The 23,413-nt window shown below is 46.2% G+C and overlaps 1 protein-coding gene across 1 annotated transcript; it reads left to right on the top strand.

Annotated features, from left to right (window-relative positions):
- Positions 1–3,355: 3,355 nt before the first annotated feature.
- On the top strand, positions 3,356–13,241 carry HPX (hemopexin). Its single transcript, XM_054439209.2, has 10 exons — positions 3,356–3,482; positions 3,633–3,691; positions 3,804–3,875; positions 4,054–4,175; positions 5,829–5,982; positions 6,686–6,898; positions 7,161–7,292; positions 12,301–12,431; positions 12,515–12,677; positions 12,817–13,241. Exons 1-10 carry the CDS (start codon positions 3,400–3,402, stop codon positions 13,074–13,076), a joined length of 1,389 nt encoding a protein of 462 aa, XP_054295184.1. The 5' UTR covers positions 3,356–3,399; the 3' UTR covers positions 13,077–13,241.
- The last annotated feature ends 10,172 nt before the right edge of the window (positions 13,242–23,413 follow it).

Below are 23,413 nucleotides of genomic sequence, written 5' to 3' on the forward strand. Positions count from 1 at the left end.
ATATATAATAGCTATGATATGAATTATATGATATAATTCATATCAAGTGCCAGACACATGTATCCAATAGATATGAGCAAATTATTACTATTTATTGATAGAGAAGCAAGAATGGACTATTCAGAAGGCCCATTATAGACTGAGCAAGAGGAGGGGTCAGCTGGGATCAGCAAGCTCTTTGGCTGCCTGGAGCTTTATCCCTAAGCCTCCTACCCCTGAGGAAAGGGGACATTCAGTTCCTGCTCCCTGGAGTATACAGCCACAGGCTTCAGGCCCAGCACACCTATCACTCAGTGGGCCCAAGAGAAATGGCTAAGGTCAGAGAACTCATATCAACAGCAGAGCAGGCTGGACATAGACATAGCCATTCCAAGGGACAGTGGGTCAGTGTCCAGCTTACATCTGGCTCTTGGCAATGCAGGAGGAAGCTCTGTGATTTGCAGACATTTGCAGGTTCGTGTTCAGACCCCTTCTGGGAGAAGTCAAAAAGCTGCTGGTTAGGAGGATTGAGAAGACTACCCAGGAAAGGAGATGGTTGAATTTCTCTGGGCTCGAGTTCCCAGAGAAGCAAGAGATTGAGGTCCCCAAATCCACTCTGGGCAGCAAGGTTTGCAGAGGAAGGGAAAGAAGCATAGAATGGTGCATACCACTAAGGCTGCACAGCCAGGGCTGAGAGGAGTGAGGGACAAAGGCTATGGAGAGCCAGTTTCAGAGAGGAAAACTGGGCTCTGGCCTCTAGTTGAAGGGCGGGAGTGCACTGATTCCTGCGGCCTCCAGGGGGTGCTCAGGCCCAAGTACCGACAAGCTTCTTTCCTCAGCCCCAGTAGGAAGCCTGGGAAGGACTCAGGACCCACAGAAGGGGCCTCGTGTATTGAGGGGAAGAGAAGCAAGGCTGCTGAGTCTTGAGTACCCTGAGAAGTCTTGGCTTGTACCTTGTGACCAACACCAGGGTGGCCAACATATCCACAGCCCTGGGTTCCCAAATGTGTACAATCTTCTACTTTCAACTCCTGCCCAAAACTTGAACTTCAACCTGGACTGCCTGCAGTGCAGATGACTCTGCTGGCCTAGTCCCTGGGTGGAGCAGGAGGATCCAGTAATGATATCTAAGCCATTCTTGGGTACCACAGGTGAATTAGGAAGCAACAGGGAAAAGGGACCATAAAGTAGTATTCTGGGATAGATGGATCCAGGGGTGCTGTGAGGGGGACCAGAGCCATGTGGGGAAGGGGTCAAGCTGAAAAGTGATCATCCAGTATATGTGCTGTATGCCCTCAGACAGTCCTGTTAGGCCAGAAGGAGACTGCACCCCCAGCCTGGCAAGTCAGTGCAAGACCCTGCTAATAGTACTATTGAAGACTCTCACTATGGGTTGTTTGTTTCTTGGGGTAAAAGCTTCCCTGTCCCCAGGCAGGCCCAGCAAAATCTGTAGGATTCAGACAGGGTTCTGACAGCTGGAGACAAGTTGTTGAGGAAATTCCTGATGGAGGATCATGGGATGCTCAGGAGGGAGAATATAAGGTTTCAGAGGCTGAGAGGGAAAGAAAAGGTGAGGGAGAGTCTTAGAATAGTGGCTCCCATTGCCCAACACCCAGAAAGAAGACATGCCTCGCAATGGGGAGAAAGTGAGTGTGAGACATTGGCTGTAGCAGTGATGGCATTGCCCAGGCTGCCAAGGACTCACAGAGTCCAGCCTTGCCCACTGACCTATGAGGAGGGAATGATGTTCACAGCACATTTTCATTCATAAGTCAGGAGAGGACATTGAGCCTGATGGCAGAGGCCTGGTGACATGTTGTTCCAGAGGTTCCGGAATATTTGTTTTCCTGTTGGAAGGAAACTTTGCAGAGTAGAAAAGGGATCTGAGACTTTTGGTAAGATTATATATGAGACTGTCAGGGGTATGGAGCCATCTGTGAGGGATCAGGGCTCTTTCAGCCTTGGCTAGAGAGCAGGGGTCCTGGAACTTCATCCTGGCCCATAGCTGAGTCTGCCCATAATTCTTTTCTGACTCAGTAGGCAAATCTCACATAGAAATGGGGCAGCTTTGGGAGTGGGCCCAGGAAGTACTGAGGATGGCAGGTGAGATCCCAGGAAGAGATGGATGTGGGGCTGAGACACTGGAGAGAGAAACAGGGCTGTCAGATAAAGGGCGTCTGTGACTCTTAGATCTCATTATGCCTACTACCATAACCTACCCCCAATTCCTAATATTCTCCTACCCTAGAGAGGGGGAAATTGTCAGAAATTTGGCTGCAATACTAGCAACACTACTCAGTACTTGAAATGCATTTTTGCATTTTTTTCATTCAACAAATATTTCTGGAACAACTCTTATATGCCAGGCACTATTTTAGGAGTCAGGGATATATAATGGTAAACAAGACAGGCAAAACAAAGCAAAGCAACAACAACCATCACCAAATAAGTAGACAGATGAAAGAATTTCAAGTTTTAGTAAGTAAAATAAAAGAAGCAAGGGTCTGAAATGGCTAGATAAGGTGGTCAAGAAAGGCTTCATTGAGAAGGTAGCATTTAAGCAGGAGTCAGCTATAAATATTGTGAAATCCCAGTTACAGTTCTATTTGTTCTGGATTGGTTAAATAAAGCTTTTTCCTCCAAGGTGGAAAAACTACCAAGAAAGACTAATTACTAGTAGTGGTGGTGCTCTCTGGAAGAGAGACACCTCCTGTTCCTGCCTCATTACTGTCAACCCTTCACTTCCAGGCACTTTTTGCAAAGCCCTTTGCCAGTCAGGGAAGGCGAGAGGCTGGGCATAGGGCTTGGACATTTGACAACAGTGAGACATTATTGTCCCCAGACTCACTAGTCCAAGGGTAAAGCTGAAGAGGCTTGGGCGTGCCCCAGAAAGGCTCCTGATGAAGCTTGGAAAAAGCTATTCTCTGAGTATTTCTAAGTAAGTTTATCTGTGTGTGTGGTTACTAAATGTAGTAAGTATTGCTGTCTCTAGCTGCCTTAGAGCAGGGCTTGACACAGTACACAGAAATATTAGTTCCCTCCGTTTCTCACCTCCCCCATTGTGGAGATAAACTCAATCGCAAAAGGTGATCCTCAGTCTACTCGCTTCCCTGACTTATGGATGCCTGGACCCATTGCCAGTGTGAGAGTCACAGCTGCACGTCAGCAGTGTAGCCCAGTCACTGCTTGAAAATTGCTGAAGGGGGTTGGGGGGCAGCTGCCGGGAAAAGGGAGTCTTGGATTCAGATTTCTGTCCAGACCCTGACCTTATTTGCAGTGATGTAATCAGCCAATATTGGCTTAGTCCTGGGAGACAGCACATTCCCAGTAGAGTTGGAGGTGGGGGTGGTGCTGCTGCCAACTCTATATAGGGAGTTCAACTGGTTGCCCAGAGCTGTCCTGTGGCCTCTGCAGCTCAGCATGGCTAGGGCACTGGGAGCACCCATTGCACTGGGGTTGTGGAGCCTGTGCTGGTCTCTGGCCATTGCCACCCCTCTTCCTCCGTGAGTAAAGCTGGGACTAGAAGTGAAGGATTGAGTTCTGGGCTAGGGTAAGGTAGAGCCAGTTTTTAGGCCTCGGTCAAATTTGGGGTCAGGTGCTATGGGAAAGGGATCGGTCCCAATGGACCAAGATATCTATTTTGTTCTCCCTAGGACTAGTGCCCATGGGAATGTTGCTGAAGGCGAGACCAAGCCAGACCCAGATGTGACTGGTGAGGCCCTGACTCCCTAAGTCTGTCTATCTGTCTGGTTGTGTCTCTGCATTTTATCACCTTCTGTTTTTTTTTTTTTTTTTACTTTGCCATCTCCCTACCTCCACCCCAGAACGCTGCTCAGATGGCTGGAGCTTTGATGCTACCACCCTGGATGACAATGGAACCATGCTGTTTTTTAAAGGTAGGAGGGACTGAGGTTAGGGCGTTTAGGACCTTAGACTTACTCTCCTTCACAAAGGGTGTCCCTGTCTGGGAGGTCTTAGGAATTATCTGATGGTATCGCTGACAGCTTCTCTCAAGCTATCTCAGTAGGTCAAAGGTTTCTCACTGGGCCCCTCAGTGAGTGTGGGTTTTTTCAGGGGAGTTTGTGTGGAAGAGTCACAAATGGGACCGGGAGTTAATCTCAGAGAGATGGAAGAATTTCCCCAGCCCTGTGGATGCTGCATTCCGTCAAGGTCACAACAGCGTCTTTCTGATCAAGGTACTGCTGGGTCAAAATCAGGGCCAGGCTGGAAAGGGCTAGAATCGACACTGGAGACCCTTCCCCCAAATGGCCTTGGCATGGAGCCCGTAGCAATAGGTAGCAGATTTCTTTCCCATGTGCCCACCTTTCCTGTAGAAGCTCGGGCTAAGGGAGAGTGCATGCATGTGGGCCTGGCAGGTGCACCATCCAGTGGCTGTTCTTCAGTCCTAGTCTTAGTTCTACACCACTCTGCTGTACCTCACACTGCTGGCCATCTTTTTTTTCCCTGGCAATTTCTTCCCTTGCCTTCCATGACCCTGTATCAAGTCCTCTTCATAGGGCAGGGCAAGTTGTTCCCAACACAATGGCACCTGGCTAGAAGAGCATATGGAGCATGAAATCCAGTCTGCTGTGCTCACCAAGTCCCATGTGACCCAGGCTGTGTCTGCTCAGAGGAAGGGGTGCCTTCTCCTACCTTGCCAAAGGTGCTGTGTGGTTGGGGAAGTCCTGACTGTCGGCTTTGTTTTCCCTCCTGCCTCTTTTCTCTCTCTTCTCAAATGTCTCATTCTATCTCAACCAGTTCCCTAATGTTCCTTGGGGATCCATCCTAGCCTTTCCATATACCTTCCCTCAGTGATCTCAACCATCACCATGGCTCTGAGGAATATCTATGCTGTGGACACTGGATCTAGATCTACTTTCTGAGCTCCAGACATCTCTTTCCAATTATATGTTCCACAGGCACCTAAAATTCTGCATCCCCCAAACTAAGCTTTGCATCTTCTTTACAAACCAACCTTTCCTCCTGTGTTTCCTGTTTCAGTAAATGACCCCAAAATGTGCCTGATTACTACAAACTAAGTGCACACAGGGTCTAATGATCTGGGCCTTGGTTATCTTCTCAGGTTTATCTCCTCCCCTGCCACATTCACTGTGTGCCAACCATACGAATCTACATGAGGTTGGAGCACACTGCTTCCTCATGTTTGGGCTCTGCGTGCTGCTCCGTCTGCTGGTAACACCCTTTCCTCACTTGTCAACCTGGAAAATTCCTGCTGATTTTTCAGCTCTTGGGCCCAATGCTTCTTCCTCTTTGGTGTGAAACCTTCCACAACTTCTCTAGGCAGACTTAGGCACTCTGTCTATATTCTCAGTGCACTCTTTACACTATACCTTGGTAGTTGCATGGCTAGGATTGTAGGAGTCCTTTCTGCTTTTGTACAGTGAACTTCCTGAAGTGAAAGACAGAGTCTTGTCATCCTCAGTGCCTCTCACAATGCCTGGCATATAGTAGTTATTCAGTGACTGTTTCTTGAATGAATGAATGAATAAATAAATGAAGAAATGAATGAAGAAATAATGTATGGATGATTGCAGGATGAACATTTGTGGATATGTTTATCAACACTGATGGTGTTGCAGATAAATGTGCCACAGGAGTGTCTGGGTACAGAGCTAGAGGCGTGTGTGTTATAGTAATAGTGACTGGATTTGCACAAACTGAGGGTGTGTATTGTGCAAAAGGACAGCACATTGTTGTCCACAGATGGACTGAGAATGTGTAGGGCCACAGGAGGATATTGTATAAGCACAATAGATAAAAAATGTGTGTAATGCAGAGTGGCAGTATCTGGGGATGCACAGTCAAAAAGAGAGTACTTTTGAATGCAGGGGGACAAAGTCTGGGTATACCCTCCTGAAAAGAAGGAGAAAGGATACCCAAAGTTGCTCCAAGATGAATTTCCTGGAATCCCATCCCCACTGGATGCAGCTGTGGAATGTCACCGTGGAGAATGTCAAGCTGAAGGCGTCCTCTTCTTCCAAGGTCAGTCCAGGCTGGAATCCAAGAACCTGGAGTAGTGGTGGGTTGGTAGTGATGCCAGTAGCGATGGTGATAGTGGTAGTGATGGTGGTGGTGGAGCCACTATGTGGCTTTTTAAGGAAGGGAAATAGAGAAGCCACTTATGGTCTAGAGGTCACGTGAGGGAAGGAGAGGAAGTCATTCTGGTGAAGGCACCTGTGTGTAATTCTGTGTGAATAGTCCCTCATTGTTCCCCATGACCCTTAGGACAAATCTACCCTCTTTGGTCTTACATACAAGGCTCTCCATGGCCAAATCCCTATTGGCCCTTCAGCTTTGACTTTTATTATACCTTTACCTTAACACTAAGCTCCAGAAACCCTGCGCTATTCTCTGTACACTCAGTTTGCTTCATGCTTTGGAATCTTTCCTCTCTCTGGGGTTCCATCTCTCCTTGTGTGCCTTTTAACTCCTACTTCAGATTTCAGTTTAAGTATCATCTTCCCTGGGAAGTTTTCCCTGACTCTCGCCACTGCCTTTGCTGAGCTGATCCTGTGTGTTTTGCTGCTGAATTTTGGTGTATGATCACCCTCCTTTAGCCATCTTTCTGATGGCTGTGAGCTCCATATGGTCAGTACCATTATCTGGCCCATCCTGGGACCCAGAGAAAGCACAAAGGAGGGCATAACCTGGTCTCACCAAATGCCTGTTGATTGATTGGACAAAGGTGACCGCGAGTGGTTCTGGGACTTGGCTACGGGAACCATGAAGGAGCGTTCCTGGCCAGCTGTTGGGAACTGCTCCTCTGCCCTGAGATGGCTGGGCCGCTACTACTGCTTCCAGGGTAACCAATTCCTGCGCTTCGACCCTGTCAGGGGAGAGGTGCCTCCCAGGTACCCGCGGGATGTCCGAGACTACTTCATGCCCTGCCCTGGCAGAGGTGAGAAAGCCCTAGCACTTGAGACCTGTCAGAATTCATCCACTTTCCCTGAGCTTGTGGATGTCATGTGTCCTAGCTCTCACCTTAACTCCATGTTGTGACACCTTGGCCGTTAATCTAGCCCCATTTCCATTCTGGATTTTCCCATTGCCCTCATATGGGGAAACCCACACCTCACTAACCCCAGCCATCTCTTCCACCTTGGACCTCACTCTGACCTCTGGCCTCCTTCTGTGTTCTCCTCACCCATTTCTCTCTCCAGGCCATGGACACAGGAATGGGACTGGCCATGGGAACGGTACCCACCATGGCCCTGAGTACATGCGCTGTAGCCCACATCTAGTCTTGTCTGCACTGACGTCTGACAACCATGGTGCCACCTATGCCTTCAGTGGTGAGAGATGCCCCCAACTCCCCCAATGTGCTTTCACATCTCTTTTACTTGTATCTCCCATCCTTGATACATTTCTCCATTGTCATCACTGTGTCACTTATTTTGTCCCCTCTGTCCCCATCCTTCTGCATGCCCTTCTGCATCCCTCATCTCTGAGGCATATTTCTCAATCTTGTCTGTCATGGCCCAAGCCCCTAACTTCATCTACCTGTCTACCATCTACTCCCATGGCTGTGCCCCCTGGGACCTCTCTGGGCCCCTATGACTCCTTGTGTTCTCCTTGCTCAATGCCCTGCTGAGCCCTCTGGCTCTCCCTTGCTCCCTGGACCTCTATGTGTCTCTGTACTTGCATATCCTTTGTTCTTGCATATCTTTCTGAGTCCTCTGGCTCCCCCTGATTTATCCGCAGAACTCCATCTTGTTTCAGGTTCCTGGTTCCTATGTCCAGACCCCTGGGCAAAGCACTGCCTGAGGATGAGATGTTCTCATTGCTAGAACCGGCTGAGAAGTGTTGGGTACTTTAGACCTTTAGAGGCTGGCTTCACTAGCCTGTGGAGGTTTCTCCTTTGAGTAGCCAATGGAGATACCCCTCCCTTGACCTGTAGCATCAATTGGTAAAAGCCATCTAATAATACCTAGGGCTGTTCTGAGTTCAGTCAGGCAGTAAATAGTCATGCTGCACAGTTGAGAATATCCGCAAGAGGAGTGAGCACCCACATCACATCCAACCTAAGATATATGTACAATTAGGACAGTGGTAAGAATGTAAAATCGTGAAAATATTTTTTTCACACAAAATTTTTTTGGCTCCTGACCCTTGGACAAATTTGACCAGTTATGACTATCAAGTTCTGTTGAAAACTACATCACCACATGGAGAGCAAATCTCCACAGCAGGATTGCACACTATAATAAGAACAACTAAGATGAAACACACACCTGTAGTGAAAATACAACATTAAACTGAGAACATATGCCATAGTAAGAACACATAAGTATCAAGAGAACATGCAGCCATGGTGGGACCCCATTGGGAGGACACACAGACAAAGTGAAATTCAGAAAGAGAGACAGAGTGAGTGAGAGCTTGTGAAAACAGGGCCACAGGAAACACACAGAAATAGAGAGAGACACCAAGCCATCTAGAGATCACAGAACTTCAAGGCCATGTGGCCATAATGAGAATGCTACCGAACTCCTAAATGAAAAATGTTGTGTATGTTCCGTAGCTGTTGAGAGAGCACACAGCATGGAGAGAACACCTTATATTAAAAATACCCAGGCCGGGCGTGGTGTCTCACGCCTGTAATCCTAGCACTTTGGGAGGCTGAGGCAGCTGGATTGCTTGAGCGGCTTGAGCCTAGGAGTTTGAGACCAGCCTGGGCAACATGGCAAAACCTCATCTCTACAAAAAATATAAAAATTAGTCAGGTGTGGTAGTGCGTTCCTATAGTCCCATCTACTTCAGAGGCTGAGGTGGATCATCTGAGCCCAGAAGGTTGAGGTTTCAGTGAGCCGTGATCATGCTACTGCACTCCAGCCTGGGTGACAGAGTGAGACCATGTCTCAAAAAACAAAAACAAAAACCATATATATGTATATACCTAGCTGAGGTGAGAATGCACTACCTTGGTAAAAACACCAACAGGATGCAGCTACCGCATGGGGCAGTCCCTCTCCTCTCACTGGTAAATCTTTTTTCTTTCTCTGTCTCATAGTTTTGTTGTTGTTGTTGTTATTGTTGCTGTTGTTTGAGATGAAGTCTCACTGTTGCCCAGGCTGGAGTGCAATGTCGCAATCTTGGTTCACTGCAACCTCTGCCTCCTGGGTTCAAGCGTTCCTCCTGCCTCAACCTCCCATACAGCTGGGACTACAGGGGCATACCACCATGCCTGGCTAATTTTTGTATTTATTTTTAGGTTACAATGTACTATTTATTAATTTAATTTTTGTATTTTTAGTAGAGATGGGGTTTCACCATGTTGGCCAGGCTGGTCTTGAACTCCTGACCTCAGGTGATCTGCCTGCCTCGGCCTCCCAAAGTGCTAGGATTACAGGCATGAGCAACCGCGCCTGGCCCCTCATAGGTTTTTATCTATTCTCTTTGCTTCTTCACAACTTTGGCTTGCACGTGGACCATCATCTTCTCTCCACCTTCTCACTACTTCATGATCTTTCAGTCTCAGTTCCAACTGATACCTCCCTCAGTTGTTCTTTTTTCCTAGTAAGATTTCCAGACAGGGAATCTGAATGGCCCAGTCCATATTTTCAGACCATACCACATTAAAGTGGTTGATTGCCAGCCTATGTATTGGCTACATTAATGGGTTGGGGTCTCATCATTTACTTCATTGCACAAAGCAGCATAGCTCTGGTTCTCAAAATAGGGCCCCTGGGCCAGGTGTGGTGGCTCACGCCTATAATCCCAGCACTGTGGGAGGCCGAGGTGGGCAGATCACTTGAGTCCAGGAGTTCTAGACCAGCCTGGGCAACATGGTGAAATCTCATCTCTACTAAAAATACAAAAAATTAGCCAGGTGTGGTGGCATGCACTGGTAGTCCCAGCTGTTCAGGAGGCTGAGGTGGGAGGATTGCTTGAGTGTGGGAGGCAGAGATTGCAGTGAACCGTGATTGCACCTCTGCAATCCAGCCTGGGTGACAGATTGAGACCCTGTCTCAAAAAATAAATAAATAAAATAAAATAAATATGGTTCCTGAGCAGGGTAATTTCAGTGGGAAACCTCCCAGGGGAGGTGGATATGTCAGTCACCACTGTATACTCAGTACACGGCTAATAAGAGAACTTGTGGTAGCAGCAAGAACACTAGGTATTTACTCAACAAATATTTGTTGAGTATCTGATAAGTAGGGGGCATTGTCCTAGGCACTGAGATACAGTAGTCAACATGGCAGATGAGATGCCTGCCCTGATAGGCTCTGCTAAAGTGAGAGAGGACAATAAGAAAGAGAAAGGAAGAAAGAGAATACTTTTAGGTAATATTAAGGTTTGTAAAGAAAATAAGACAGGATAGTGGGATAGAAGTGAGGAGAATGAGGGCTGTCTTCTGAAGAAATGACTTTTGAGCTGAGACTTCAGTGATGAGAAGGAATTAGCCACACAATGTGCTGGAGGAGAAGCATTTTAGGGAGGGTGAGCAGCACATACTTCAAGGAATCAAGAAGGAAGCCTGGTGAGGCTGGAACACAGAGAAAGAGCAGGTGGGCGACTTGAAAGAGCACGGACGGCAGTGGCCAGGTTACCTAGACCTGGTAAGGGTTTTCAATCATAAAAGGGAGTCATCAGAAAGTCTTGAGCAGGGCTGTGATATATTCTAACTCATTTTTTATAAAAGATCACTCTGACTTTTTGCGGAACATAAGTTATAAAGGTACAATCATGTAAGCAAGGAATCCAGCTAGCAATTCGTGCAGTTGTCCAAATTAGAGGTGATGACAGCTTGGACTAGGATGATAGCAGCAGAGGTGGTGAGGAGTCACCATGATATATTTTGGAGGTAGAGCTGACAGCGTTAACTAATAGATAAGATAGGCTGGGTGTGGTGGCTCATGCCTGTAATCCTAGCACTTTGGGAGGCCAAGGCGAGTGTATCACCTGAGGTCAGGAGTTCGAGACCAGTCTGACCAACATGGTGAAACCTCGTCTCTACTAAAAATAAAAAGTTAGCTGGGAATGGTGGCACATGCCTGTAATCTCAGCCTACTTGGGAGGCTGAGGCAGGAGAATCGCTTGAACCTGGGAGGTGGAGGTTGCAGTGAGCCGAGATTGCACCATTGCACTCCAGCCTGGGGAACAAGAGTGAAACTCCATCTCTAAATAAATGAATGAATGAATGATATCAGTCAGAGTAGGGAAGGGAAAAGAGGCTTCAAGAATGACTCAGCTTTCGCGGACTCGGCAACTGAGTGGCTGGTGGTTTTGTTTTCTAAAATTGGGAAAGACTAGGGAGTGTGTGTGTTGCTGGGGGGCAGAAATCAGTTTGGGCATATTAGGTTTTGGGTGCCTATTGGCACCCCATAAGCATGTCAGGTAGGCAGCTGATTTGGAGCCTAAACCTCAAAGGAGAGGTCAGTCAGAGCTGACGAGTACAGATTGGAAGTCATCAGCACATAGATGGCATTTAAAGCCCCTGGACTAGGTGAGATTACCAAGGAAGTGAAGGTAGAGAGAGAAGAGAAGAGGCCCAAACTAGGGGATTCCAATATTTAGATATCAGGTTGAAGAAAAGAGTAGTCAAAAAAGATAAGAGGAATACTGGGAGAGTCGGGTGTCACAGAAGCCAAGTTCCAAAAAACGACATTTAAAGGAGAAGGAAGTAGTGAGCAGTCAAGTGCTCCTGAGAGGTAGGGTCAGATAAGAACAGAGAATTGACCATGAGATTTGGCAAATTGGAGAATACTAGCAACCTGGATAAGAACAATTTCAGTGGTTGAGGGAAACAGAAGTGTAATTGAAGAGGTTTGAGGAAAAAAGATAAATGGGAGCCTAGATAATTCCTTAATAAGTTGTTGTGAAAAGAAGAGAAGAAAAGTGGGGTGCTAGCCCAGCTACTCCCTCACTCTCCCACCACCTCACAGGGAGGGACTGGAGAACACAGCCAGAGTGAGAACATTCAGCAGAAGTGGTGCTTCCTTTTTAACTTCTGGACACTGTATCTCATTATCTATAACCGCATCTCTGCACATGGACACCTGAGATCCTTAGGGAGTGCCCACCAACCCCATGATGTTGGCCTTACCTGGAAACTTAGCCACTGTTTTCCACAGTTGCCTTTCTTTCAGGCACCTGCTGATTCCAGTTCCAACCAGGGCACAGTGCCCAACATTGCTGACCAAGTCTTGCTCTATTTCTCCTTCTCACCTGGCCTCTTCCATCTTGGCCTCTGGGTGCATTCTCTCCCTCTCATGACTCATTTCTGCATTCATCACTAGCCTCTTCTCTGCCTGGGCTTCTGCCAGCAGCCCTAGAGCAACCTATGGTATTCCACAGGGACCCACTACTGGCGTCTGGACACCAGCCGGGATGGCTGGCATAGCTGGCCCATTGCTCATCAGTGGCCCCAGGGTCCTTCAACAGTGGATGCTGCCTTTTCCTGGGAAGAAAAACTCTATCTGGTCCAGGTGTGTACTGGGGGAGAGGCTTGAGGTAGAGACTGGGACAAGCATATCCAACTCTGTATTCATTACTGTCCTTTGTCCTCCAGGGCACCCAGGTATATGTCTTCCTGACAAAGGGAGGCTATACCCTAGTAAGCGGTTATCCGAAGCAGCTGGAGAAGGAAGTCGGGACCCCTCATGGGATTATCCTGGACTCTGTGGATGCGGCCTTTATCTGCCCTGGGTCTTCTCGGCTCCATATCATGGCAGGTGAGGGGCTTCTGGGTGCTTAGAGGGCAGCTTGTTCTGCTACCTGTCTGTGGCATAGATCCCCACCAGGGCATGAGAAGGCCTAGGTCAGGATCCCCATGACATGGAAGCCATGCTATGTTTGGTGCCTTCTCCCCAGGACGGCGGCTGTGGTGGCTGGACCTGAAGTCAGGAGCTCAAGCCTTGTGGACAGAGCTTCCTTGGCCCCATGAGAAGGTGGACGGAGCCTTGTGTGTGGAAAAGTCCCTTGGCCCTAACTCATGTTCCGCCAATGGTCCCGGCTTGTACCTCATCCATGGTCCCAATTTGTACTGCTACAGTGATGTGGAGAAACTGAATGCAGCCAAGGCCCTTCCGCAGCCCCAGAACGTGACCAGTCTCCTGGGCTGCACTCACTGAGGAGGGGCCTTCTGACATGAGTCTGGCCTGGCCCCACCTCCCAGTTCCTCATAATAAAGACAGATTGCTTCTTCGCTTCTCACTGAGGGGCCTTCTGACATGAGTCTGGCCTGGCCCCACCTCCCCAGTTCCTCATAATAAAGGCAGATTGCTTCTTCGCTTGAATCAAGGGGTCTTGGTCGTGAAACAATCTTACTTCTTTCTTTGAGTTGAAAAGTTAGCAACTTCTTTGAGGGTCTCGAGCTCAAACAAGGCTGTGAGAAACAAGGGAGGGGAGGACTAAGGGGCAAACCTCATCTCTGCGCAGATGATTCTTAGGTCCAGATCATAAACTAGCTCTTTGCAGACTGTCTACACATAGTGGGGGGAAAGAGAACCAGAGTCAGAAGAGGAACAGCTGAGTTTATACAGCAAGTAAGAGGTGGAGCTGGGACTCTGATTCAACTTGCTGATAGATGACCACAACCCAGCCACAAGGCATCAGAAACAACAGGGCCTGGGGCAACTATGCATGTGCAAAGAGGATTGGCTCAGAGTTGTGGGGGAGGAGGTCCAGTCTGGGGGACCTCAAATTATGGTTCTGGGTGATTCAAGTAACACCACTCATGGCTTGGGTTGCCATGAGTTAGGCATGACAAGTGGAATGAAGTTGAAGTGGGGAAACAGAAATACACCAGCTGTGTGTCAGTGGCAAGCTGGAGAGAGAGGAGAAAGAATGATTTAGGGACCTGGCACCATGAAGCACATTTGCAGAACACGGCCCCTGGGAGTCTTGCTGGAGCCTCAGGAGCTTTGCTGGCACAGAGGATCTGGCCTACCCAATTAGCCTCCTGGGTATCTGCACCATCTAGACCAGCAAGTGTCACTGGCAAGGAGGTTGCAGTGCTTGGTTATTTTCTGGTCATAAACTGGTGAAGGCTTTGGGTTCCAAATTTGCTGACAGCTATTTAACTGGAGATTGGGCCTAGACTATAGGCCTTGTCTCAGACAAGGCCCTATTCCTCCACTGCCTTTACAACCCAGCTGAGGTTGGAGGCTGGCTTGTTTCAGGCTCAAAAAATAGCCTGAGTTTCCAGCAGGGGGCCCTTACTCTGAGCTTCCATGTCCTAGCCTCATTTTCCTTTCCTGTAAAATAGATATAATGCCACCCACCTTCCAGTGACAATGAATATAGACTCAAACCCATCCTTTGAACTGTCTTGGGAAGGGGCTCTGGACATAGACCCAGACTGTGGCTCATGGCCTCATGTGATCTAGAGTAAGCCCCTCCCAACTTGTCAGCCCTTTGCTCCGTAGGACTTTGATGGGTAGAGTAGTAGCTAACAAGCTCTGACTATCACACAAGGCTTTGTACTGGGAGGCCAGGCTATAGAGTGGCTCCAGCCTAAAGGGCTGGGAGCTGGGGGACAGTGTCTCAGATTAGGGTCTAACTAGGAAGTTGACTGGAGCTGAGAACAGAGGTTAGGGGTCAAGCAGCAGGGTTGTGGGTCTACTCCTTAGGAGCACCTTGAGCTTTACTTTTCATTCCTAATGGTGTCTTGGATGGCTACCCTCATGGGGTTGGCTGCTAGTCTAAGGGGTGGAGACAAGGCCAGAGTTTCAGGTCTGGTCCTTATCAAGTTCATACACTACACTTGGGACCACTGCTGCATCATGCCAGGGAGCCTAGAGGTGTCTAAACAGTTTATCCAGCAACTCTGATACCCAAGGTTAACTTCCTCTTGCTTTCGGAGGCAGGGAGTACTAAGTCTCCCCTTTCTCCTCTCCTTGCACCTGTTCTCTTGTAGGGAATCCTCTAGCTTGTCCCCAGGGAACTCCCAGAAATGGTTTGTTTCAGTTAATTTAGGCTGCTATAACAGAATATCTTAGAGTGGGTAATCTATCAGCAATAGGAATTTATTGTTCACAATTCTAGAGGCTGGAAAGTCCAAGATCAAGGCTCCAGCAGGTTCAGTGTCTGCTGAGTGCTTGTTCTGCTTCAAAGATGGCACCTTTTTGCTGTGTTCTCACATGGTGGAAAAGGGACAAGCAGCTCCCTTCGGGCTCTTTTATAAGGACACTAATCCCTTCCGTGAGGTTGAAACCCACGTGACTTAATCACTTCCCAAAGTCTCCCCCTCCTAATGCTATCACATTAGTGACATTTGGTTCCAACATATGAATTTGGGGGAGATGCCAATATTCAGACCATAAAAAGGTCCAACTTATACTTCTTTCATTCACTCATTTAGCATCTCCTATGTGCAGAGCAGCGTGCCATTCTACCCTCAAGAATCTGCCGCTCTATCACAGTCAGGAGGGGAACACAGACAAAGCATCAAGTAAATGCAGTACAGTGAGATAGATACTAAGATGGAAGACTCAATATACAAAGGAGAGAGGAGCCAGCAATACTTAGGATGAAGAAGGGGTTAGGAAAGTCTTCATATATAATAAACACTTAGTTCAATTTTTAAAGATGAGTAAAATTTATGCAATTCCTTTAGTAAATATATATTCACTGCCAGCTATGCATTACCATACCAGGGAGCATTATGAGCAGAGGAAAGGAGAGAAGGGACAACAGGGAGTGCAAACTGCAACCAGCCTCACAGGGCTGGAGTACAGGGGATGTGTGAGGGGCTGGTGAGATGAGACTGGAGAGGGAGGCAGGAACATACCAGTTCACAGGAGGCCTTCCATGGCAGTCTAGGAAGCATGGATATTGTCTATTTTGGGAGCAATAGAGACCTACTGAGGGATTTTAGACAGGAAGAAAGTGAGGTGATGAGATTTACATTTGAGAAAGATTTCTCTGATTGCTGCAGAGTGGATACCAGGTGAAAGAAAACCCCAGCAGATGTGGGCAGACCGTTGTGGAGGTTGATGCTATGGCTAATCTGGTAGGTCATGGCGCCTGGACACATGGCAGTGGTGGAGTAGTGGGCAGATCAAAAATATTTAGAAGACACAGTCTATAGGACTTGCCGATGGACTGGATATGAAGGTGAGAGAAAGAGGAATCTCACTTCCAAACTGCTCTATGGCACCTTTTCCTGGTTCGTCATCATGCTTCTTCTTCCTTGATTGTCCATGGTACCTTTTCAGAGTCATACTCCATGGCTAACAAGCTTCCCTATGTCTTTTACATGTACAAACATGTACATCTTTTACATGTACAAACATGTACATCTTTTACATGTACAGACATGTACATCTTTTACATGTACAAACATGTACGTGTACATCTTTTACATGTACAAACATGTACGTGTACATCTTTTACATGTACAAACATCTCCATGTCTTTACCTCCAGCCTTGAGAACAGGCTGTACCCCAGGGCCCCTCTTTCTTCCCCTGTAGCTTCCCCAGTGGATGGGAAGCTGTATCAGCACACCTGCACCATTTTCCCCCTTTTCATGCTGTTAAATTCCTTCTCCTTCAGCATCATGGATGTAAGCCATATCATACTCCCTACTATTCCAATGGCCATCATCTACCAGCCTCCTATGTTCTCTCAGTTGCTGAAGGCTTTGCAGACTGATGTCCCCACACCAGCTACCCAATTACTATGGCCACAACTTTAACCCTATTCATCACTCACAATTGCTCCACCTGTTGAAGAAATTCCTTAAATTCCAGTATCTCTCTTATGAGTGCAGCCCCTTATCCTTCTGCCTCCCTCACTTCACTCCCACATTCCTGCTCTTTGACTTTGTTACTGTCACAGTCTTCCATTCCCTAAAAGCTATATTTCTCCCACCCAAATTAAACATCAACATTGATTATCTGGGGCAGGTGCAGTGGCTTATGCCTAAATCCCAGTGCTTTGGGAGGCCAAATTGGGAGGATCACTTGAGGCCAGAAGTTCGAGACCAGCCTAGGAAACAAAGCAAGACTCTGGTCTCTACAAACAATAAAAATAATTAGCAGGGTGTTGTGGCATGTGCCTGTAGTCCCAGCTGCTTAGGAGGCTGAGGCAGGAGGATCACTTGAACCCAAAAGTTTGAGGCCACAGTGAGCTATGATTGCATCACTGCATTCCAGCCCGGGTGACAGAGGAAAACTGTCTCTATTTAAAAAAAAATAATTATTTGAACAACTTTCTTGACAATACTTTTATTTCTTTTCCCCCCTTTAACCTCTATTTCATCTAGCTATTAAAAAAAAAAAAAAGAAATCAACAACAAAAACCAATTGTAGGTCAGAGAAAGTTTGAGAACTTTAAACTCAGACATGTCTGAGCTCCAATCCCAGCCAAGCCACTTTCTGCTTAGATTTGAGAAATTTAACCTCTCAGCTTCTTGTGTGTGTGTGATATATATGATATGCAAATAAGAATGTGTGTTGTATCAATCAGTGTTCAATAAGAATACAGAAACCATTCTAGATATCCAAGTAGAGGAAGATTTAATGCAAGGAGTTTGTTACAAGGTTGCAAGAAGGTTTGGAGAATAAGAATACAGAAACCACTCTAGATATCCAAGTAGAGGAAGATTTAATGCAAGGAGTTTGTTACAAGGTTGCAAGAAGGTTTGGAGACACATAACCAGGGAAAGCAGTTATCCAAAAATCGGGAAGCTACTACCAATCTGGATTTAGAGGAGCAAATAAGAGAAAAGTTATCACCCAAAGATCAAGAAGCTGGAGCCCATGAATCTGCACCAGCTACTGATGCTATTGGGTTTTGTATTGCTGATGCTATGCAACCACCTCCACTTTCACTAGGCAGGAACCACTGCTGCTGATGGTGCCAGAGGCACTGCCAGAAACAAAAGGGCTTTTTCCTTTCTCTTCCCTTCAGACCTAATTGGAGCCAAGCTGACAAGGGAGTCTGAGAAATGTGGTTTTCAGATTTCCAGCCCTGGCGGTGCAGAGAAGATACAGAAAAGTGGATGTGGGAATGAGCACCAATAGACAATATCTGCTACATGTATTCACATGCATTGTAACTCTTGGTTGCATGTAATAAAACCCAACTTAGGCCGGTGCAGTGGCTCACGCCTGTAATCCCTGCACTTTGGGAGGCCGAGGCGGGTGGATCACTTGAGGTCAGGAGTTTGAGACCAGCCTGGCCAACATGATGAAACCCTGTCTCTACTAAAAATACAAAAAACTAGCCAGATGTGGTGGCAGGCATCTGTAATCCCATCTACTTGGGAGACTGAGGCAGGAGAATCAGTTGAACCTGGGAGGCGGAGGTTGCAGTGAGCCTAGATTGCGCCACTGCACTCCAGCCTGGGCGATAGAGCAAGATGCTGTGGAAAAAAAAAAAAAAGAAAAAATCCAACTTAAAGCGATGTAATCAAAAAGGGAATTTATTGATTTAAAGAGCTAAAAAAATCTATGGGTAGATTTCGACTTCATGGAAAAGGTAAATCTACACGCTAAATTGATATTGTTAGGCACCTGTCTCCATCCCTTGCTTTGCTTTCTTTGAGTTAGCTTCATTCTTAGGAAGGTTCATCCTTCCTTGTGGCAACTTGTGTCTCAGGCTTATGTTCTATCAGCACCTCTTGCCCAATAGTTCCAGGAAAATTCCTAGATCTGATTTTTCACTGGCTCAAATTTTGTCATGTGCCTATCTCTGAATTGATCACTTTAACTTAGGCCAATCCTGGGTTAGGAACGTACCACTGAAGTGGGTTGTGGGACTACGATGATTCCCATCTGAACCACATGGACAAAGAGTGGGGAGAGGATGGGTCTCCAAAGAAAACAGATATGCTATTACCAATAAAGGGGGGAAGGGTTACTGGGCAGATAATAATGGCAACAACAGATGTTCATGATGGGATAATACTTATCTTGTGAAGGTTTTCTTGTTCCCCATCCAACCCTCCTTCTCTTCCTCAGCTAAAGAGTTTAAAAGTATTGATATCGGCCAGGCGTGGTGGCTCATTCCTGTAATCCCAGCACTTTGGGAGGCCAAGGTGGGCAGATCATGAGGTCAGCAGTTTGAGACCAGCCTGACATGATGAAACCCCGTCTCTACTAAAAATACAAAAATTAGCCAGGCATGGTGGCAGGTGCCTGTAATCCCAGCTACTCAGGAGGCTGAGGCAGGAGAATCGTTTGAACCTGGGAGGCGAGGTTGCAGTGAGCCAAGACCGCGTCACTGCACTCTAGCCTGGGCAACACAGCAAGACTCCATCTCAGAAAAAAAATTGATATCACTAGGTATTAAATACCTCAACCTCTGCGCTACTCTCACCTTTTGCCCTACATGCACCCCTCTCCTCACCCCTCTCCCTTCAGTCTGTAAAGGTAAGGTGTCCAATTTTCCTATGTGAGCCTTTGATCCCACCCTCTCTCGTCACCTCCAGGATCTCCCGATCCCTCATCTTTTTTCTTTTTTTTCAAAATCATCATATCTACTGATATCTTTTAGTAGTTTACACCCAATGTTCAAGTCTCTACCATCTTTTTATTAAAAAGACAAAACAGAATATTTTCTTTTACCTGAGAGATTCATTTTACCAGAGAATTTCATTTTATTTTTCAATTTCCTTTTTTTATTATTAATACTATTTTTTATTGGAAATCACAATATACGTTTATGGGGTACAATGTGATGTTTTGATATATGTATGCAATGTGGAAAGATTAATTAAGCTAATTAACATATCCCTCACCTCACCTACCTATAATTTTTTATGGTGAGACATTTGAAATTTATTCTCGTTATTTTGAAATATACAATACATTGCTATTGACTTTAGCCTTTTTGCTGTTCAGTAGATCTGGAAACTTATTCCTCCTGTCTACCTGGAACACTGTACCCTTTGATCAACAACTCCCCATTCCCCTTCATCCCCACCCCTCCCATACCCCCATGCCCCTGGCAACCACCATTCTACTGTCTACTTCTATGAGCTCAGCTTTATTAGATTCCACATATAAATGAGATCATGTAGCATTTGTCTTTCTGTGTCTAGATTATTTCATTTAACATAGTGTCCTCCAGGTTCATCCATGTTGTCACAAATACAGGATATCTCTACTTTTAAAGGATGAAATACTATTCCACTGTGTCTATAACCACATTTTCTTTATCCATTCATCCATTGATGGACACTTAAGTTGATTCCATGTCTTGGATATTGTAAATAATGCTACAATAAACATGAGCATGTAGCTATCCCTTCAACATATTGATTTCAGTTCCTTTGGATATATACCCACCAGTGGGATTGCTGGATCATATAGTAGCTCTATTTTTAGTTTTTTGAGGCACCTCCATACTTCAAAAACTGAATCTTTTTTTGTTTCAAGGATTCACATAGGGGAATCTCACATCCCTTTGCAGCTACTGTCTATTCTTTCTTCCAAATTTCTCAAAAGGGGCCTCTGCACTTACTTGTTCTACTTCCTCATTTTCCATTTGCTCAGTTCATTGCATTGTGGCTTCTGCCTCCATTTTCTGCTAATACAGATCAAATCATGGGGATCCATAACCTCCATGTTGCCAAATTCAAAGGATACCTTTTTTTTTTTTTTGCCTTGACCTTATTGGAAATCTTTTCTGCATTTGATGTTGTTGACCACTTCTTCCCCCTTGAAAGTCTTTCCCCTCTTGGATTTCTTCCATGACATTACTCTCTCCTGATCTTTCTCTCACCCTTCTGCTAATTCTCAGTTTTCTTCTTAACTGTCTTTTTCTGTGCTGGCTCCTAAACACTGGCATTCCAGAGTTCAGTTCTCAGTCCTTTTCTCTTCTCACCCTATACTCTTCTAGGTAGTTGTTGGAATAGTCCTGTTGAACCAGGCTTGGTTGCTCACCCCTGTAATCCCAGCACTTTGTGAGACCAAAGTAGGAAGATTGCTTGAGTGCAGGAGTTCCTGACCTGCTGGGGCAACATAGTGAGACTCCCATCTCTTCATAATAAACAAACAAAAGAATAGTTCTGTTGAGGAAGGGTATTGGATTGAGAAAGTTTTTGCCAGGTCTTGAATTTGACTTAGGAATTCCACTTCATGTAGCATGTGGGAAGACTTTATTCCTTATAGATTTTCCAAATGAAAACCACCATCAAGAAGAAAAGAGGTGGGTCAGATCAATCATAAGAAAAATTACAATACCAAAGCAGTACTTATATATAGTGGAGGATAAAGCTGCCTTCATTCCAGAAGTGTCTTTACTTTTAACAGAGATGAAAGCTCTATACTTTCATACAGGTGACTTGGGTGCCAACTGCCTAGTAATTCTAATTAGCTAGACTACCAAACCAAATAGCATAAAGCCACTACTCTTGGTAAGTGACTCTAGATGGATTTGCTTATAATTCAATTTTTTCCTGATAGGTCCAAGGTAATAATTTTCAAAGTCTGCTGCCTCAGAGGAACCCACATTGGTCAGAACCAAATGCAGCATTTGAGGTGGCTGATAGGCTATTCATTGGTTGCTCCCACACCATAGAAAGCATCAGAAGAGGGAAGAGATTACAGTAGAGAAAGGATGGGTGAAAGGCACAGGTTGATTCCCCATTGGTCAGGAGACTTTGCAGACCTCAGAGGAGATCAGGAATTCAGGAAGACTGCCTGTGGGTCAAATACATAAGGAAAAAGATGCCCATGTGAACTGCACATGGGCATCCCTAGCTAATTAGACTCCTCCCTTCAACCTCATCATGCAATCTATGTCCTTCTTACCTGAAGAGATTTCCCTGAATACTGCAGCCTTCCTGCTCAATGAGATTGGGAAGACAAATGTTTTGGTGGGCTATCTGTAAACGGGTGATACTTCTGGATTTTTTTTTCATTTTCTCAAAAACAAATCTGGATGTCATTTTTTAAATCTACAATTCCATAGCTAATCAACCAATTGATCACTGATTTCTGGAAATTCTACCTCTTGAATATTTATTAAACCTATGCAATTTTCTCCATCCCTAGTCCTACCACCAGAGTCCAAGCCATCATCATCTTTAACCTGGTCTCTGGCTTCCTAACTGGTCTACATTCTTCCAATTTTGCTTTCCTCCTATCTATTCTTCCTCAGGAGCTGAAAGCGATCTTCTAAAATGCACGTGTGAACGTGCCCCTTTCCTGCTTCAAACCTTTCCATGATTTTCCATTGCCCTTAAAATAAAGGTCAAACCCTTAGCTCAGCATATAAGGCCCTCCTTGATCTGGCACTTTCCCACCTTCCTATTTCATCTTATGCCATTCTCCACTATCACACCTGTGTTAGGCTGTTCTTGTGTTGCTATAAATAAATACTTGAGACTGGGTAATTTATAAAGAAAAGAGGTTTAGGGCCGGGTGCGGTGGCTCACACCTGTAATCCCAGCACTTTGGGAGGCCAAGGTGGGTGGATCACGAGGTCAGGAGATCGAGACCATCCTGGCTAACACGGTGAAACCCCATCTCTACTAAAAATACAAAAAATTAGCTGGGCGTGGCGGTGGGCGCCTGTAGTCCCAGCTACTCGGGAGGCTGAGGCAGGAGAATGGCGTGAACCCAGGAGGCAGAGCTTGCAGTGAGCAGAGATGGCGCCACTGCACTCCAGCCTGGGCAACAGAGGGAGACTCCGTCTCAAAAAAAAAAAAAAAAAAAGAAAAGAAAAGAGGTTTAATTGGCTCACAGTTCTGCAGGCTATACAGGAAACATGGCACCAGCATCTGTTTGGCTTCCAAGGGGTCCTCAGGGAGCTTTTACTCATGGCAGAAAGCAAAGTGGGAGCAGGCATCCCACATGGCTGATCAGAAGCAAGAGAGTGTGGGCAGAGAGGTGCCATACACTATTTATCTATCTATCTATTTATTTATTTATTTATTTGAGATGGAGTTTCACTCTGCTGCCCAGGCTGGAGTGCAGTGGCGTGATCTTGGTTCACTGCAGCCTCCGCCTCCTGGGTTCAAGTAATTCTCCTGCCTCAGCCTTCCAAGTAGCTGGGACTACAGGTGCCCGCCACCATGCCCAGCTAATTTTTTTGTGTTTTTAATAGAGATGGGATTTCACCATGGGGACCAGGCCATTCTCGAACTCCTGGCTTCAGTTGATCCACCCACCTTGGCCTCCCAAAGTGCTGGGCCCCTGAGTCACCACGCCTGGCCATGCCGCACACTTTTAAATAACCAGATCTCACAATAACTCACTCATCATGGGGAAGACAGCACCAAGCCATGAGAGATCCACCCCTATGACCTGAACACCTCCCACCAGACCCCACCTCCAGCACTGGGGATTAAAATTCAACATGAGATTTGATCAGGGACAAATATCCAAACTATATCAACACCCATACTGACCTTCCTGTGTTTCTGCTACTTGGAATACTTTTCTCTTCTCCTGGCTGACCTCTAGCTCCTTCATCCCTTTCCCCTCACTGAATTGTCACTTCCTATGAAAGCC

This window comes from Pongo pygmaeus, chromosome 9 (assembly GCF_028885625.2).
Source record: "Pongo pygmaeus isolate AG05252 chromosome 9, NHGRI_mPonPyg2-v2.0_pri, whole genome shotgun sequence".
Classification (NCBI taxonomy): Eukaryota; Metazoa; Chordata; class Mammalia; order Primates; family Hominidae; genus Pongo; species Pongo pygmaeus.

Coding starts and splice junctions, on each gene's coding strand:
- HPX (XM_054439209.2), top strand. CDS start 3,400: ATGGCTAGGGCACTGGGAGCACCCATTGCACTGGGGTTGTGGAGCCTG. Junction 3,876..4,053: donor AACCATGCTGTTTTTTAAAG/GTAGGAGGGACT, acceptor GGGTTTTTTCAG/GGGAGTTTGTGTGGAAGAGT. Junction 12,678..12,816: donor TCGGCTCCATATCATGGCAG/GTGAGGGGCTTC, acceptor CCTTCTCCCCAG/GACGGCGGCTGTGGTGGCTG.